Source organism: Durio zibethinus, chromosome 24 (genome assembly GCF_047325235.1).
Source record: "Durio zibethinus cultivar Kanyao isolate XHJ-2024 chromosome 24, ASM4732523v1, whole genome shotgun sequence".
Lineage (NCBI taxonomy): Eukaryota > Viridiplantae > Streptophyta > Magnoliopsida > Malvales > Malvaceae > Durio > Durio zibethinus.
This window is the reverse complement of record NC_143185.1, coordinates 1,766,763-1,786,566: the sequence shown is the minus strand read 5'-3', so window position 1 is coordinate 1,786,566 and position 19,804 is coordinate 1,766,763. Positions and strand designations below refer to the sequence as shown.

General features: G+C 33.8%; 2 protein-coding genes across 3 annotated transcripts; both read left to right on the top strand.

Moving 5' to 3' along the window:
- The first annotated feature begins 134 nt into the window (after positions 1–134).
- Positions 135–4,316, top strand: LOC111316628 (putative galactinol--sucrose galactosyltransferase 5). 2 transcript variants are annotated; one of them, XM_089753489.1, is made up of 5 exons: positions 303–1,718; positions 1,962–2,139; positions 2,432–2,799; positions 2,893–3,427; positions 3,677–4,316. In XM_089753489.1, the coding sequence occupies exons 1-5, from the start codon at positions 483–485 to the stop codon at positions 3,745–3,747; spliced, it is 2,388 nt and encodes a 795-aa protein (XP_089609615.1). In that variant the 5' UTR covers positions 303–482; the 3' UTR covers positions 3,748–4,316. The 2 variants fall into 2 exon arrangements, with proteins under 2 accessions (XP_022774395.2, XP_089609615.1); XM_022918660.2 differs by lacking the exon at positions 3,677–4,316 and having other exon boundaries at positions 135–1,718; positions 2,893–3,589.
- Positions 4,317–6,810: 2,494 nt separating this feature from the next.
- LOC111316627 (zinc finger CCCH domain-containing protein 41-like) lies at positions 6,811–14,076 on the top strand. Its single transcript, XM_022918657.2, is given in 6 exon segments — positions 6,811–7,161; positions 9,108–10,002; positions 11,025–12,245; positions 12,634–12,984; positions 13,507–13,946; positions 13,948–14,076. Coding segments are annotated over 5 exon segments (2,820 nt in total). The 5' UTR covers positions 6,811–7,161; positions 9,108–9,216; the 3' UTR covers positions 13,970–14,076.
- Positions 14,077–19,804: the final 5,728 nt, after the last annotated feature.

The following is a 19,804-nucleotide window of genomic DNA, read 5'->3' as shown; positions in this document are numbered from 1 at the left end:
ACTCTCAAGGCTTGCACATGACTGATGATATAATCATATAATTAATAAAAGCAAATTTTTTGGAAAAGATTTTTGGATAATCTAAAATAACAATAACAAATCTTTTCAATTATAGTATGAAATATGAATGACCCACTAGATTCAATAACAACAAATCAAAGTAAATTTCAAGCCAACCCCAACCTTTTTTTCAACCTTTTCTCCTCCATGGAAACTCCCACATCACCTTCCCTCTCAAAGTTTCTTTTCATTTCATGGGGGCCTAAGCCTATAAATTTGGGCATTTCCCATTTCGTTTGAGCAACTAAATCAAGCAAAGTTTGAAGCTTTCATTCAAAACACAGAATCAAAGCAAACTGATTTTCATTGATTCTATTTCGTATTCAAAATCTCAGTTATTTTCTCTATAAAAGCAACCTTTTTTTTCTCTTTTGTAATCTTCTTTTTTCGAACAATATAGCAGCCTTTTTTGTTTGTTATCAATGGCTCCAAGCTTAAGCAAAGTTAGCTCTGGTGTTTCAGGCCTTGTTGGTAGCCACAACCAGCAGTCTCCAATTTCCCTGGAGGGCTCAAACTTCATTGCGAATGGCCATGTTTTTCTCTCTGATGTCCCTGACAACATCACAGTAACTCCTTTCCCTTATGGCTCCTCCACTGACAAATCAATATCCACCGTTGGATCATTTGTAGGATTTGATGCTGTTAAATCCAACAGCCGCCATGTTGTTCCCATTGGCAAGCTCAAGAACATCAGGTTCATGAGCATTTTCAGGTTCAAGGTCTGGTGGACTACTCATTGGGTTGGTTCCAATGGAAAAGACCTTGAAAATGAAACTCAGATGGTTATTCTTGACAAATCAGACTCTGGCAGGCCTTATATTCTCCTCCTTCCTCTCCTCGAAGGCCCTTTCAGGGCTTCCCTTCAGCCTGGAACCAATGACAACGTTGACATTTGCGTCGAAAGCGGGTCCACCAAGGTCACCTCCACCGGATTCCGGAGTGTTCTTTACGTTCATGTGGGTGAAGATCCGTTCAACTTGGTCAAGGAAGCCATGAAAGTGATCAGGGTTCACCTTGGAACCTTCAAGCTGTTAGAAGAAAAAAACCCACCAGGGATCGTGGACAAATTTGGTTGGTGCACGTGGGATGCATTTTATCTGACTGTGAACCCTCAAGGTGTTTGGGAAGGTGTCAAAGGTCTAGTCGACGGTGGGTGCCCACCAGGATTGGTGCTGATCGATGATGGATGGCAATCAATTGGCCACGATGAGGACCCAGTCACCAAAGAAGGCATGAATTGTACTGTGGCGGGTGAACAAATGCCCTGCAGGTTATTGAAATTTCAAGAGAATTACAAGTTCAGGGACTATGTAAGTCCTAGGTCTTTGGCCACCGGTGTACCTAACAAGGGCCTGGGTGCCTTTATCAAGGACCTTAAGGAGGAATTCAACACTGTGGACTTTGTTTATGTATGGCATGCCCTATGTGGATATTGGGGTGGTTTAAGGCCTAATGTCCCCGGATTGCCAGAAACTAAGGTTATTAAGCCGAAACTGTCACCGGGATTGAAGAAAACTATGGAGGATCTCGCCGTTGATAAGATTGTAAGCACCGGCATCGGATTAGTGCCGCCGGAGATGACTGATCAACTTTATGAAGGAATCCATTCTCACCTGGAAAATGTTGGAATTGATGGAGTCAAGGTGGACGTTATCCATGTAAGTTTTATCTCAATTTTTTTTTCATTTACTTTTTGACTAGTTTTCAAATAAAGACAAAATTTCTGTTGGTTCAGTTATTATGACATGTTTGGTCGGCACGAAACGGCTAATACTTTTTTTATTGTCACACGTTATGTTGTGTCATTTCTTAACAAATCTTTGTCATAATTTTTAATTTTTCTTCCTTTTAATCTGACTTTAGCCTAGTTTGAATCTTTAATATACGTTATTTCTCAACAGCTTCTGGAAATGTTGTGTGAAGAATACGGTGGAAGAGTTGATCTTGCAAAAGCTTATTATAGAGCACTAACAGATTCAGTAAGGAAGCATTTCAAAGGGAATGGTGTTATTGCTAGTATGGAACACTGCAATGATTTCATGTTTCTTGGAACAGAAGCCATTTGCCTTGGTCGTGTTGGTATGGAACACTGCAATAATTTTTTTTATTTGCATATATTTAAGTCAATTCAGTATCAATTACAGTCAGTTCAACCATTAAAATTTTGAAGGAATATAAAATTATGCAAGAAAAATGCTTCTGGTTTTCATTGTTCTTGTTCCTTAAATCCAACCTTCTGTCTTTTCAGAAACTACAAAGAATTTGTTGTTGGAACGTTTGAAAAGAAACCCAATTGAGCCTGTCTGCAGACTTGGCTTGATGTTGTAGTTTTTGGCCCGGCTGATGTGTTTTCTGTTTGTTGTTGTTATAGGTGATGATTTTTGGTGCACTGATCCATCTGGTGACCCCAATGGCACATTCTGGCTCCAAGGTTGTCACATGGTGCATTGTGCTTACAACAGTTTGTGGATGGGCAACTTTATACACCCTGATTGGGACATGTTCCAGTCTACTCACCCTTGTGCTGAGTTCCATGCTGCCTCCAGGGCAATCTCTGGTGGCCCAATTTATGTTAGTGACGCTGTTGGGAAACACAACTTCCCCCTGCTCAGGCGGCTTGTTTTGCCCGATGGTTCGATCCTCCGGTGTGAGTACCATGCACTTCCAACCAGGGATTGCCTCTTTGAGGACCCTCTCCATGATGGCAAGACCATGCTCAAAATCTGGAACTTGAACAAGGTTAGTCATGCTGGAACCAAATGGATGAGTTACTTTACAAGATTCTTTTCCATTATCTGAGATATCTGACAAATTAGATTTCAAATGAAACAGCACACTGGTGTGATTGGAGCATTCAACTGTCAAGGAGGTGGATGGTGCCGTGAAACCAGACGCAACCAATGTGCTTCTCAGTTTTCTCACATGGTGACTGCTAAGACCAATTCTAAGGATATTGAGTGGAAGAGTGGCAAGAATCCAATTTCCATTGAAGGTGTACAAGTTTTTGCCCTGTACTTTTCTCAGTCCAAGAAACTTGTCCTCTCCAAACCAGCTGAAAACATTGAAATTTCACTGGAGCCATTCAATTTCGAGCTGATAACTGTTTCTCCTGTTACTGTCTTGGCTGCAAAATCAGTCCACTTTGCTCCTATCGGACTAGTGAACATGCTCAATGCTGGTGGTGCCATCCAGTCAGTAGCCTATGATGACTTCGAGAGTTCAGTGCAAATTGGAGTAAAGGGAACTGGTGAAATGAGAGTCTTTGCATCAGACAAGCCAATTGCTTGCAGAATAGATGGAAAAGATGTTGACTTTGAGTATGAGCAACAAATGGTCATTGTTCAAGTTCCATGGTCTAGTCCTTCAGGTTTATCTACAGTACAGTATTTGTTTTAAGTTTGGTTTATTAGAAGAAAGTCATTGACTTCATAACTTAATAGAAGAGGTATGATGACTTTATTTTCATCCAAATGACTGAAAGTAACTATCTGAATTGAAATTTGTATAGATATACTATATGTTCAGCAAAGTCCAAAGTACAATATATGAATTATATATATATATATATATATTTACACATGAGGCCATAATCTGGGGATAAGAGAAAAATTTTCAGGTGCTAAGATTTTAACGTCGGATCTGCTGGATGCTACTCTAAAGAATGACCACACGAATCAACTGAGTTAAGCTCCAAGTTATTATATTTCACTCTGATTTCCTTGCAAGTGCTCCTACAGCAAATATTGATCAGCTTTCCAATATTGGATTTTATAGCTGCACTGGAACTCAACATTTGCTAACCGTTCAGCTGCCTGAGACATGGTTCTAATGATCCAAGCAAAAGCAGAACTGCCACATTTTGCTGAACTGTTCAGCTGCCTGAGAAATGGTTCTATTGCTCCAAGCCCAAGCAAAAGCAGAACATTTTGCTAAACTGTTCAGCTTTCAGAGAAATGGTTATAGCGATCAAAGCAAAAGCAGAACTGAAACTGAACATTTTGCCTTGGCTGTCTGGCAACAAAGGGTCCAGTTTCTACCCATTTATAAAAGATTCTCTTAAATGGGCTTACTCTCAACCCTATAAGGCCTTGAAGACAGGCTTTGGCCATGCATTGTAGTTGGATTCAAACTAGGCTATGGAATTAGCTGTATGAAATCTTTACCAAGTTTATCAAACACATTTTTTTTTTTTTTTTTTGGTTTTGGGAAAACATATCAAAATTCAAATGCAATTTAACTCAACATGCACTTTTCTAGTTTTTTATTGCTATTAGATTCTATAAAATTAGAAAATATTGCATCAAAATATTCTTCAATGTCTCGGCTATTGATAGAACGTAAGAAGCAAATAAATAATTATTGTTGATAGAAACAATAAAAAACTTGTGTATTAAATTTAAAAAATACTAAAATAATTAAAGCGTTTGATATTCTTAAATGTCAGTATTGATTAGCTTTTGGATTTGAGATTAAATTATTTTCAACTAAAGTTATTTCTAAAGGCGAGCGTTCTTTTCAAATTGCTTATAAGTGAACACACCCATCACAATATATTACTATATTTTCTTTGGATAGTGTTCTTTTGCTGGACAATCACACTATTTATTTCACTACTCACAAGATAGTATAAAGTGGCAACGTTGTGTGTTCGTTTATTTGAGATTTTACATTAATTCAAAATAATTGATTTTGAAATTAATGATGTATTTTATTTTTAAATAAAATTTTTTTATCTATATATACATGTGTCACGAGTCAAAAATTTAAATTTAATTATCATATGATTTTAAATGAAAAATTATCATTCGTATGTTTAAATAAGCTTTTAATCACTCTATTTTATGTGCTAACCGACTGTGTTGCTTATTACATTGACTCTCTAAAAGCTTGAAAAAGAGTTAGGAATGAGAGTTAAAGCAATCGTAACTTACTTGATGCTATATCTCGTATGGGGGTCACAATGTCCGGCACTATGCTCCGCTTGACCTTTCTAGAACTTTCAATGCCCTCGCACCTAGCCTACTTCCAGGCCTCTCCAGATCCTTTTGTGCCCAACTGCCCACACCACATTCTGAAATGTTCCAAAACTTTCCAATGAGTGGTCCTCATTCTTAACACCGCGCAGCTCATCTTGCTCTCCAACCTTGCCCTGAGCCTGCACACTTGGATAAAATATGTGTCTTTAAGGCTTTGCTTTCGATCCTTCCTGATCCGTTGCTCGTATCATCTCAAGCAAATCCCGTCATACGACCCTTTTTATCTAGGACTTGTGCGCGATCGGTGACACATGTATATGTGTAGTCACATTGAGGCGCCCTCACGAGCTCACTAAAAATGACATGTTGAGATTTCTTAAGTGAGCTTGAGCTTTCGTCTCGCGTGAGACGAGTTTTTCTAACATTAAAAAGATTAGATGTGTGTGTATTTATATGAAATTTCTTAGTAATTCAAAATAATTGGTTTTGAAATTAATGATCAGTCTTATCTTTAAAATAAAATAGAATATAGTTAATAACTAATAAACAATAATTTAATGGATATTTATTTCAAATATGTAATCAAAAATAAATTTCTACCTATACATTATCAAACAAACAATATCCAACTTTTGCCAATAATTTTCGGCCTAAAACATGTTTTTGCCAATAATCCTTTTGGGGCTAGAGCCTCAAAATTAAGAGATAATAGTAAAAAAAATTGGATTAACCCATTCATTAAAAATGGGCCTAGATAACCCATCCATTCAAGTGGATTAATATTTAAAAATATTAATATTTTTAATCTTTTAATAATAAACTTATATTAAATGAATTTAAATTATTTAATCAAAATTTTTAATAAGCTTTTAGATATCTCAATCAAGTTTACATTGAAAGTTATTAAATTTTTTAATAAGCTTTTAAATATATTAATCGAGCATAAATTGGCTGATAATATATTTACATTAAAACCTTAGGGCTTTATTAGTTTTTAAACGAGATTATGAAGCCAGTGATCAAGATAAAAAAAAAAACTTCATTCTACAATTTTTTTTATAATAAAGTCAGTGATCAATTAGGACTTCTTATAAATTACAGTAATGCATAAGTAGGTAAGATGGAGGATTAAATTGCATATTACTAAAATTAAATAAATTCAATTCTTAAATTTGATTAACTCTTCCAGTCAAATAGCATTTCTCTCGCATAATTAACTTGAATAATTATAATTTTAATTACGCATGATTTTATTTTAAAATGTCATAATACGAGATAAGTAAAAAAAATTATAAATATAAAAATTTTAATTTTAATCTTAAAATTAATATAAATAAATTGCATTAAAATTTGAATTTGTTACGTATAATTTATTAATAAACAAACTTGTTTAACAATAGACATATTTTGCTCATTGAATTAAGAAAAAAATGAATTTATGTTTATTATACTAAACTCTACTTAAATTTTTCACAAAGATAAAAAAAAAAATTTGTTAAGATTTTAATATATTTTATTAAGAGCTGAGAACAAGAAAAAAAAAAAAAAAAGAAATTTTTTGTATGCAGCCTGTGTACCCAAATGGCCCAAGAAACTAATAATTGGATCGAAACGATGAAATTCTATTGGCCAATTAACCAAATTTTAAAAAATAGATGGGAGCCAAATGAAAATTCAAAGAAGACTATGGTGCACAAAATAAAAATATCCCTTTCTCGATTTCATCCTCAAATAAAATATTATTTATTCTTTTTTCAGACTCCATTGTCTCTCTGTCTCTCTCTTCACCTCTTTCCAAAATCTCGTCTGTAATTTTTTTTTTTTTTTAATTTCATACAGCTTCTTCAAACCCTCCAAAATACTCTCATAAACCCCTTTCTTTCTTGCAATCTCTTATCCTCCTCACAACCTCCAACTTAAAATTACCCCTCGATTATAAATTTATTACGATCCTGCCTTCCCCCGCCTTCCCATCTCTCCGACTTATTCTCTTTTCTCTCTTCCCAAAATACCCCTCCGTCGCCTCCTAAATTACCTTCTCTCATTTCAACGGCGGGCCGGATTCAATCACGAATCAAGTGATAGCTCCGAAGACATTGCCCCTTCTATTCTTCTAGAATATTCTGTAAGTTTTCTTTTGCTCAGTAATATATAAAATTTTTTAAAAAATTTTCTGCGAAACCTAAATTATTATTATTTTTAATTATTCGAATTTGGTCTAGTGGCATTTCTTTGATTTAAACTGTGAAAATCCATAGGTTTAGGAGCTCAATTTTAATGTTTTTTTAGTAGGTTTTGGATTAGGTTTTGCTTTTCTTTGATTTACGTCGCTTTTAGCTTTATTGTAGTTTAAATGGAAAATGCTGTTTTCAGCGGTTTCGATTTTGTTACTGGACTTGTTTTCCTTAGGTTTAGGGTTTGAGAAATCAGATTTCATGCTCAAAGATCAAAGAAAATAGTTATAGTGAAATTTTTGTGTAATTGAATAATTGGTTTTGATGCAATAACTAATTGCTGAATATGAATTATTGGGCCGGGTTTTTTTATTTCCTTTGTGGGCAATGATATTTGAGTTTCAGCTGATAGTTATTTTCTAAAACACGATACGGTAACATAATACAAAAAAGGGACACGAAAGTGATACAGTTTAAAATTTTGGCAATAACTATATATGGGTTTAACAAAATAAAAAAACACATATTTCATGTTTTTATGTCAACATGAATTGTGACATGCAATTTTCATGTAAAACATGGCATGAATACACAAATTTTAGTATTTTACACGATACGAATATACGAATTTCTAGGATTGGGTTTTTACTGGTGTGTGGATGAATGGAAATTATTTTTTTACCATTGTGTGCTCTAGCTCGAATGGCAGCTTATTGTTTTGTTTAGTTCTTGTTTACTGATGCTTGGTAGGCTTGATTCATTATATGCTAATATGATAAGTTTGAAGCATTTTGAGAGAAAAAGAAGTTCCATTGACTTTTTGCAACTATTTTATGTAACTTTAGTTCTGGTATGAGTTTAAGGAGCATGAAAACCACATCAATGTTCAAATAGTGCTTTTGTTTAGGGCGTTTGATTTGATCGGTATGTTCTTTGGCATTTATGTTAGTATGAGTTTGAGGCATTTGAATGACTTGGTTTTATTGAGCATAAGGTCTTTTTTGGAGTTTATACAAGTTATATTTTGTAGACAATATAACATGAGATTGATATCCTAAGTTAGTGATGAGATGCTTTTGATGGGGACCAAAGAGTTTTGTTAGATTTTGGACATACCAACTTTCAAGAGTCAAACTATAGTGACACAGCTGTGTATCTGTTTGGTTTGTGTTAACATTGGTAGATGGGTTTGAATTTGAAAACTGACTTCTAGTATCTGATATGGGCCTATGGCAACCACTCATCATAAAGCTAAAGAAACTCAGTTTGTTTACATTGAACTTAATATTCCTTAGTTGAATCGTGGGCTAGAAAATGGAGTTATTGTAATATCAGGAGCCTCATTCAGAGGCATTGGAAATGCAAGCGACTTATATAGAGGCTAGCTCATTGATCTTGCTGCCCAAAATTGATTTATGGTTTTTGAGACTGTGGGGCATATGAACTTTCATTTGGATGTGTGGTTGTTATAATTAGTGCATTTGAAATTGTGTTAACCTGCTTAAGGAACAAACAGAATATCTAGCAAAACAATACGGTCATGAGTAGGTGGAATTTACTTGTTTATGAATTTAACATCTGTACCATATTGATATGTCCACTTGGTGAACCAGCATTTGGTGCAATGCGTGTTTGGTTAGCATTACTGCATATCTTTTGCTATGGATTACTACAATTCTAATAGTCGTAGTATACTTTATATTCTGTTGTCTGTGATGCTATGGATTACTACATTTTTATTTCTTTTGAATGTTAATATGTTTCTTTTACCCTCAGGCATTCCATTGATGTAAATGTCCTTTACAACTGCAATTTCAATTTGCTTTTTGCATAAATTGTTTTCTTCAATACTGTTTATGTTGTTATTACATACCTTAACTCTTTCCTATATTCTTAGGTTTTCTTTCAAATTGCTTCTCAAGTTGTTTGCCTGCTGCATTTGGTTAGAGTTTAGAGCTTTGCAGGCTGTAAAAGTACAGGTTTATTATTCATTTCAAAAGGATCCAATGGAGCTGAAAGATTCATCGCCTAAGCTTGGTGGTATTTCTCCTCCTGATTGCATGAGTGATCCTGAGGAGAAAGAAGTCAGTGATGAGGATGATGATGATCGCAACCATAAGCATCGTAAACGGGATACACGTTCTCAATCATTAGAGAGAGATTCTTTGGATCCACTATTTACAAGGCCATACAGAAAGCGCAATAAACCTTTTGAAAATGGGCATCCTTTCAGAGAAAATGAATCTCAAGCAGGTGAAACCTGGAAAAATTATAACAGTTTGCCTCTAGACAAAGAGTTGACATCCAAGTTTGATAGAAGACGCCCTGGATTAGCATCACTTCCCCGAGGACATTTGGATCTGAACCAGAGAATTAGGTCAAACCAAACATTTAGTGGAGACTCTGGTCCTGGTAGGGGAAGAGGAAGGGATAACTCTTCTTGGAATCAACGTGATTCTAGGTTCAACTCAGTTGATATTGCTACTCAAATGATTCACCCAGGATCCGTTGCTCCAAGTCTTTTTGCAGGAAGGGGATTGCCAAATGTTTCAAATGCACAAAGCCCATCATGGAGTGCCTTTGGGCTTATGCCAGGAATACCAAATGGTGGCCTAGATACACTCCATCCTATTGGCTTACAAGGGGCGCTCAGGCCACCAATGAATTCTTCGTTGAATGTGGGCATTCCTCGCCAACGTTGTAGAGACTTTGAGGAGCGTGGATTTTGTCTAAGAGGAGACATGTGCCCAATGGAGCATGGTGTCAATCGTATTGTTGTTGAAGATGTTCAGGTATGCATTTTGCTAACATCTATCTTGATTCTGACATATGGTGGGTTATACAGTTTTCCATGAGCCTTTACAAAATTGTGTTATGTGTGCAATGTAATTTCACTGAGGATAGCCAGGAAGGTAGCCATATTCATCCAGTTTATCTTCTCTGGTCACCAACAAAAAGTATAGGATGAACAATGTGTTAAAGATTTTTTTAATTGTTAATGCTTCCTTTTTTTTTTTTTGGTATTTGAGGCTGCCAAGGTTTGATCCCTGGTATCTGGAGCTAAAAGTCCATCACTCTACCAACAGACCCTAGGACTGTTGGCAATGTTTCCATTTTAACTCCTTTTAATTGCTTGTTGGCTATGTACCCACATTATAATGCTGTACTACCACCAGAGGCAGGGCTTTAACCTGAGCCTTGTTGTTATGTTTTAGTGTAAATATTCTAATTTTGCAAAATATTCTCATGTTACTTTCTAATATTTTTGCATGACACCTAGTAACTGTACTTGCTGTCATCCTTTTTTTCCTTCTACTTTTGCTGATGTTCTATTTACTTTTCAACCATCCCTTAACCAACAAAAGTAACACGCATACCACATATATTCCCTGCTTCTACTCTTTTTGCTAGATTGGCTTCGATTGCTATTGGCCTTTAAGTATCTTCTTGAAGGGAAGCCCCTGAATAGTACGTTGGGGTTACTTACACAAATCAAGAAACTTTATGCTTATAGATGAACTCTCTGCTTTAAGCATTGATTAAATAGATTACATTAATAGAGATATCTGCAATTAGACTTTTCTAACATCATGGGTATTTGTCCACGATCTGTATTGCATGCTGGAGTGGCTTCTTTTCCAATTTGTAGCATCATCTAACTGATCGTCTCATTCATAATGCATACACTGTTATGAAATCCATATTGCCTTGGTAGGAAAGTTCCTTCCTCGGCTTTGATTCTTTATTATCAACAAGAAACAGCTAGCATTCCCCATGTATTCATGTCAACAATAACATCTTTTCTGATTTGCAGAGTCTGTCACAGTTTAACCTTCCTGTTACAGTTCCAAGTGCACAACTATTGGCAACACCTGCTGGACCTGGACCACTACCTTCAGGTATTCCTCCTTCAACCGCTTTGATGAACAACAAGGGTATACATAGCAAAAGTAGCAAGCCTGGAATGACTAAGGATGCCTTAGGTTTGAATGGTGCATATACTGGTTCTGCTAGTGCAAGTGGTGCTGATTTGTATGATCCTGATCAACCCTTGTGGAATAACAATGTACCAGGAGCATCAACTGCACTCTCTGGACCACATTCACCCAAGATTGACGAAATGGAACCCTTGCTAAACAATGATATCTCTGATCATCATCAAGGCAGATTACGTGATAGTGCTGATAATGAATTGCCAATTAGAAGCACTGGGTCACAGGGCACAAATTTGTCCGTTTGGGGTAGAATTGGTAGCTCAAGAAGTAGAATAGACACAAAAGATAAAATTGATCTCACACTCTCGGACTATCTTGAGAATGAAACCAAGGAAGAACAAGAAGCATTTCCTAGCTCTCAAGGCACTTCCCATCAGGTGAAGCGGATCAGCAGTGAGGATGATGGCTCCAAACTTATGGATTCATCATTCAAGTCACAGACTGATAGTTTGCGGAATAGCAGAAAACCAACTCAAAAGGCACTTCGTACACTTTTTGTCAATGGGATTCCCATGAAAAGCAACAAAAGAGAGGCTCTTCTTTCTCATTTTCGTAAGTTTGGAGAGGTTATTGACATTTATATTCCCTTAAATAGTGAACGGGCCTTCATCCAGTTTTCAAGGAGGGAAGAGGCAGAAGCTGCTCTGAAGTCACCTGATGCTGTAATGGGTAACCGCTTTATTAAGCTCTGGTGGGCTAATCGGGATAGCATACCTGATGATGGCCTAAACAGTGGCAGCAGCTTATCAGTAATTTCACGTGGTCTAACAGCTTCTGTTATTCCAGCTCAGCTTGTTGCTAATAAAGGAAAGGATAATCTTCAACCTGTTGCTCCGAAGAGCAATGCTGTCCATGGTGCTGATGTGCCTTCTCTCAATTCCCCTAAGTCTGTTAGTATGAATGGTCCCAAGATTCCCCCTCCATTGCAGAAAAAGATAGAGACTCTGGAGCAGATGAAAGAGGAACTACGCAAGAAGCAGGAAATGCTGGAGCAGAAGCGGAATGATTTCCGGCGCCAGTTGGACAAACTTGAGAGACAAGTACTGGGAACTTTCTTTACTATATTACCTTTTTTTGAGCCATTATATACTATATTCCTAAATATGCACTTCTCCAGTAATTTTACATGTCCCAAGAACCATTTTGTGTAGAAATCAGGTTCATAAGTTGCATGCTTTCATAGTATTTTTTTAATGAACCAGAATGCTATAGCTAAGTGATATGAAAAACTTCACTGTTAGCTATTGCATATTGAGCATTGTCAAACATGCATGCCTTTTAGTTTCAATAGTTTGACTAGATACACATTCTGACACAAGTTGAGCGAGAATGATGAAACAGTACACGAGGGCTTCAAAATATAAATGTGGGATATTATTCCATATTTTAGGCAGGTTTAACATTTGTTTCTATTTCAACCTTTTTCAGTCTAGTGGTGTCAAAGGTGATCTACTGACTGAGCAAGCTGCTAAGAGGCAAAAAGTGGGAGTTGCAGCTGATCCTGCAAAAGCTTCAACTGCAAGTTCCTCTGAACCTGGTTGTTCTGCAGCAACACCATGCACTGTAGCGATGACAGATAAGAACAAATCAACAGAGAATGTTGTGTCTCACAGTCCAAAGTCGAGTACTGCCATGCCATTGCAGGAATCTATGAGCTCAAAGCAGCAGTTTTGTCGGTCAGCACCTGTAGGGCATCCATTCCTGATGAATAAGTACAAATTGGACAACCGACCTACTGCTTTTAGAGTTATTCCACCATTGCCTTCCGGTTTTGCGGATGTGAGTTGCTCTCTCTCCTTTTTCTCATCTGAGAAAATTTTATTTGCTCCATTTTTATGATGATGGGTTTTAGCATGATTCTTCTTCTATTCCATTTTGAAAATTAAAAGATGAAAATAGCACATTTTACAAACAACGGGCCTTCTTATTATGTCTAGTTATTTGTAATGATGAATTATTCCAAAAGTGGAAGGCATAGCATAAGGCATTTGATAATGAATAGAGAGCTTTATGCTCTTGCAGATGAAAATATGAGTATAATCTTTGTGTGCTGTTTATAAAAATGGAAAGAAAAGAAAAGAAAAAAACCTCTGAATATTTTGATCCCTTGGGTAATTGTAGGAATATGGCTTCTTTATCAGGGGCTTGTGTTCTTAGCCCTTTAACTTACCTAAAATTTTCGGCTTAAGTCTTTCTTCTGTATCTAAATATAAGGTCTTCACTTAATGGCATAAACTCAATTGGCTTTTACATTTTTCTTTGTTGTCAATGAGAGGTAACTGAAATTTGTCTATCAATTAGGTTGATGTTTTGAAGGAGCACTTCTTACGATATGGTGATCTTTTCTCTGTGGAGCTAGAAGATGTGGAAAATGAAGATGATGATATGGGATCGGGGGTGTTGGAGAATTGCTCAGCTCTTATAACTTACAGCACACACCACTCGGCAGAAAGGGCATATGTAAATGGTAAATGCTGGCAAGGCAACAATTTGCAGTTTACATGGATGACATCTAGCAATTCTAGCAATGACCCTACTGGCAAAGAAACTTCATCTTCCATGCCAAAGGAGCCTTCAGAAGCTGATGTCCGTACAGAAGAAAAATTAGCAAGCAGCTCCCAGGAAGTTGTTGCTGCAGGCAATGGGGAATCTGAGAATTCAGATGGAGAGAGTTTTGTTGAGCATGTGGAATTGGCTGAAGTTTCAGACCATATTCCATCCCCAACGGCCAGTGTGAAAGAGTACTAAACGTGACGCATGTTGAGGATGAGGGCTGTTTTTGGATTTGTACAGTGAGAAAATGCTCAATCTGTTCACCTCTAATTTTCAGGAGTCTTTCATTCTCAATAGCTGAAATTTCATTTTCCAGAATATCTTGTTTCATGCATGGGATATGTAAAAATGGAAATTTCTGATCTTTAATTGCCACCACTAGGTTAACGGTTACTTGAGTGGCAAACTGTATCGTCTTTTGAGATTAGTTTTGTAGGACTGAAAGGGTTAAAAGTAAACAACATTTCCATTGAGATTACTTAAAATTTACATGAGAAATCTATGGGAACTGATTCCCATTTCAGTTTTACGTTGTCTTGCACTTGAACACTTTATTCTTAAAAATTCACGTGGTATTCTGTACTGCAACTAAATTCCTTGTAACAGATGCTTTCCATGTTGAAATTATTAAATAGAAAGCTGTTTCATTTTTCTCGTGTTGAAATTTTCAGTTACACTTAGCAGCTTGTGCTTTTCCAATCTCGTCTCATAGCTTTCAATGAACTATGGATTACATGTTGCATGTTAGGCTATCACGTGCAAACCCCACTTTCAGCATGCTATCCTGAAGCTCCATTAACTTGTCCATATCACCGGCCTCAATGAATGTACTGACAAGAAAATTGTAGCTTGGAATTCCTTGGCTAAGAAGCTCAATAACTAAATACTCTGCTTTATCGACCATATCCAATTGCTTATGGTTGTGTTTTCATGGAAGCTCCGAGCCTCCAACCAGAAGCTGATGACGAACGTTCATCGGCCTGATACACCCAATTTTTGGGCTATTTGGTCATGACCTAAGAGTGGTAGACCAATTATGGCCTGGTGGCTAGCCTATCTGGGCCTGTGAAGGCCAAGGTTTTGATGACACCAACAAGCCCACGAGGCTTAAAACCATTGGACTAAGGCCCGATTCATATTATTCTTTTTCAGCCGAAGAAATTCAATATCGGTTGAGATGGTTAGTTTGACACCTTCAACGAGGGCTTTCGTGCTAGTTATTTTTTAGTACAACGTTTGGTATTTTAAGATGGTTACATCATGGTCAACTATCCACGAAAACATATGACTATCGCCTAAAAATTGACACATATGACTAGCCAACGTGCGGGTGCTGCTGGACCCTTAATAAGATTATTCCACCAACCAAAAGGGGAATGGAAATTGCCTGTGGCGAGCAGCGGTAATATCAACGGTTTAAATTGGATTTAATTTAATTTAAATTTTTTAATAATATATAATATTATAACTTTTTAAATTTTGATCCTAATTTAAATTGATTTTTTATAAGATTCAATTGGATTAGAATTAATCGATTTGATTTTGTTAATCAATTTTTACAACTTATTTTTTTATAGATTATTTTAATATGAAATTTTAATATATGTAAATAGTTTTAGATATAAAAATATTTATTTTATTTTATTAAAATTTAAGAATATATAATTTAATTGGATTCTTTTTTTTATTTTTTACTTTTTCATTTAAAATTTGATTTAAATTTCTTATATATTTGATATCTGAATTTAATCAAAATCAAATAAAAAATTCAATCCTAATCAAACTTAATATTATAATTTTGAATCAATATTTAATTTTTTTAATTTTTTTCTCATATTTAATGGTGAGGATGGAGGATTTTAATAAATTTCAAAACACTTAACAACCTTTTATTTAGATTTATATTATGAATTTAATTCAAATTCAGATCAAATTTTTTAAATAAATATTTTAAAATAAAAATTTTGAATAAAATCTTTAAAAGGTTAGATTAATCATATTTGATTCAAAAAATATATATCTAAAATTTCAAAACAAACAAGTTCCCACCACACGCCATTTCCAACAAAGAGTCATCGGTATCGAAACCTCAAATCTCTTCACTGTTGAAAAAAATGAACAAATTAATTCCATCAATCTCATCTCATCTTTGATGGCTGAGGTTTTGTTATTTGATGATTTGATTAAAGAATGAGCCTGTTCATACGACATGTTCTGAGACCCAAATGCAGGGCCTCAATTTGCCCCATCCAAAAGTACGTCTAATCAATCAATCAATCAAAATCTCCAAAGCATTGCAACGTTATACAAAAAATTTGTAAACGAACAGAGCTGTCTTTGGTTTTGGACCTCATGGGTCAGTTTTTGTTCTTTTTGACCCCTTTTTTTCCTCTTGGGCGGTTGTGTGGTGGCCCTTGCTAACTTGTAATAAAACGAAAGTATTATGCCTTTCTTTCCTTTGGGGACCCATGGCTTTGAGGCCTGCCTGCTATTAACATCAACTTTTGACACCTTTTTTCCGAGTTTGCGCGCGCGTGCTCCGGCCTTTGTATGTCCATTAAATTATGGCATAAATAATATATTAATATTTTATAAATCATTCATATTCCATTTAAATAAAATTTAAATTTGGTATAATGAATTGGATTTGATTATTTTTTAATTGAGTTTGAGTTTAAATTTATATAATTCATTTTATCAAAATAATTGAATTTAAATATCTTAATTTATTAATTTAATTAAATTTTTAAATTTTAATATATTTTATTATTTTTAATTAAAAAATATTATTTTACTCATATATATATATATATCAATTCGAGTCTAAACTTGAATTCGAACATATAATCGAACTTAAAATCAAACTTTTTTCTTTATTAAACAAGTTTAATGTGAATTTAAATAACTTGATTTTATCTTGATTGAGCTCGAAATGAGTTTTGAACAACAAATTTTAAGTTGAGTTTGAATTTTTTATTATAATAATTTAACTCAACTCAATTATACTCTTAAATAAAACACATATAATTAATGAGTTTTGAGATCATCAAATTGTACCTCAAATATTTCCCCTTTCCCCTTTTATCTCCCTTATTTCTCAGTCACCTGCACATTGGTAACTATGGTTAATCTAATTCATAACAAGCAATCAAGATTTAATCCTTTTATAAAAGGCACTGATCTAAAAGTAAAATTTTTTGTAATAAGCAGATGTGTAACAATGCTTCTTCACGGTTTCTAAAAAAGAAATTGAACTTAAAAAACAAAACTAAGTTTCAAGTAATAAGTATTTGTACATAATATTTTTTAATGCATGTATACACAAAACTAGGGGTGAAAAGCAAACACAGCTTTCAACAAATCGTTCGTGAACATGTTTAGTTTTTGTTCATTTACTAAACTTAATAAATAATATTGAATATTATTTGTATATTCGTTTATTAAACGAACCAAATATGAACAATTTTTTAGTCCTTTATTTATGTTCACGAATAAATTCGTTTATAATTTATTTAAAATTTATTCATTTATTAATCGTTTGCTATTCGTTTATAATAATATTAATAAAATTATATTTTTTATCATTTACCTTAATTTTATTTTAAGGTTCGTTTATATTTGTTTGAGTTTATTTATTTAAATTTATTTGATCATGATTTATTTATTGTTTATAAATGTGATCATTTATATATGTTCATAAATATATTCGTTTAATATTCATTAACGAATTCGTTTAATTTAATTAAACAAATACGAACTAAACATGAATAATTTATTATTTAAGCGAATGAACATAAATAAATAAAATAATTTTTTTAACGAACATGAATCGGAAATGAATATTTTTAAATTTGATTTATTTATAGCCTAATACAAAACTCTTTTATTTCTATAATTTATATAGTTTTGATTCCTTTTAGAAAATGTAGTGTAGTCATATTATACTTTTTTTTTCTTTTTTAAAATTAATATAATAATCAATTTAAAAGTGATAATACAAAAAAAAAAAAGAAAAGATAATGAACACTCCTCACTGCCTCTCTTCTAAAAAATGATGTGATTGAGTAGGAGACATTTCCCTAAACCTTCAGCATCATAGACCTTACTCTATAAATAAATATATATATATATATATCATTTTTACAGTACATTTCTTATAATCAAGCTTTTATCTAATTGGCTTTGATTCTCCTATTCTTTCTTTCTTTTTTTTTTTTTTAGGGGAAGGAGGCTTGAGAAAAGAATTTTTCTCTGAAAATTTTATTTTTTATAATTTGATTTTTTGATTTAATTCACGAAAATATAATTATTGATTTTTTAAAATTTTTAACGGCATCAAAAAATGAAAAACTAGGACAATAAAAAACTTTTCTCTCTTAAAATTTTTTTAAAAATTAGTAATTCAAATGTCTTTTTAATATATTCATTTTTTCCGTTAGTCTAAACATATTTATTTATATTGATTATTAAATCAAGTGAATTTATAAAAAAAAAAAATTTTCATAATGTTCAAATTAATTTGAATTTCGAACCAAGACAAAAAAAAAAAAAGCTAGCTCTCTTGCCATAACAAATTTAGTTTTTATGAGTACTTTTGACAAAACATTAGGGAAGCAAATTCGTTTTTATGGTTAATATTGATTTTGACTATGATTAAGGAAGGTGAAATACATGACAAAAGAAAAAAAATCATAACAGTAGTTCCAAGGATCTTTAAATAATTAATAATAATGATAATTTTGGCTGGCTATATATAACTTCCATACCATGTGAATCAGCAGTAAATTTTGTTCCTCCATTAATGTCTACAGGTGAAAATTTTGAGATAAAGCCAGAAAGGTGAGAAATTATATATATATATATATATATATATATATATATAAAACTTAAAGATCTTTCTTGCAATTTAAGTTTCTGTTGCTGCACGTACCCTCCACATGGGAAGACAATCCCTTTATTCTCCCTACAAGGGTAGGCACCTGTTCCCTCCCACTGTTACAGATAATGACAGTTGAGAACTGGTAAATTAATTGGAATTTTACATCAAACACTATATATATATATATATATATGTATATGTATGTACGTACGTATAGTAAGGTAAGCCAACAAATTGACAGTGTTACTTTTACTATCTGTCTCCATGGAAAAATCAGGTTCGTAATGGCTTGAAGTTTGGGTGTTCACAAAAGCTAATTTTCACTTTCTTTCTTTTTTTTTTTTTTTTTTCCTTTGTTCACACTTAGGTCCTATGGCTAATTGGCTATGGTATATGCCTTGGTTGGTTAAAAAGTTTTTCTTATGCTTTTTTCTCTTTACTACCAATTCTTAATGATGGTGATGTTTATTTTACCTTAATTACCAGAAGATTGACAACAGCGAGCTGCTCTTATATGATAACTTTTTTTTTTTTCATTTTAATACTACCAACTACCAGTAACTATCATTTGTCGATAAATCCAGATGCCTTGCTGTTGACTTGTATAGACTTGCTAAATTATTTGAAGCCAAGTAAATAAAGTTATAATCTTATGAAGATTTGCTTGGTGACTTGGTCAATGATGGCACAAAAGGACCACTTTAATTTTTGTTGAAGATCCTCTTTTGGATTGCTGAAAACTACAACAGTAAAAGGGATCAGTAAAGAGGATGCTGGTTCAAACTTCCTGGATCTCACATAGTGATTATATAAATCAATTAAGTTAGATTTCGGATTTTACAGCTTGGTTTGCCATGCAGTACCTTCAAGGAAAGAAAATTCTGAGAGTGGATCAGAGAAGAAATTGAATTCATCGAGAAAGTTTGGAACCTGGCAATAATGGCAATATGATATTAAAGCATCAAAATGATTGTATCTCTATCAGTTAATTATAACATAAATTTGAAAGACCACAATTTAGCCATAGGTTAGAGTACTTATCTATATATATTGTAATTCGCACATCATGTATTTTGTATCATATTTATTTTGTATTAAATATATATAAAATATAAAAATTATCGTATTATAATTTATATTGATACACTAAATCAAATTGTATATAAT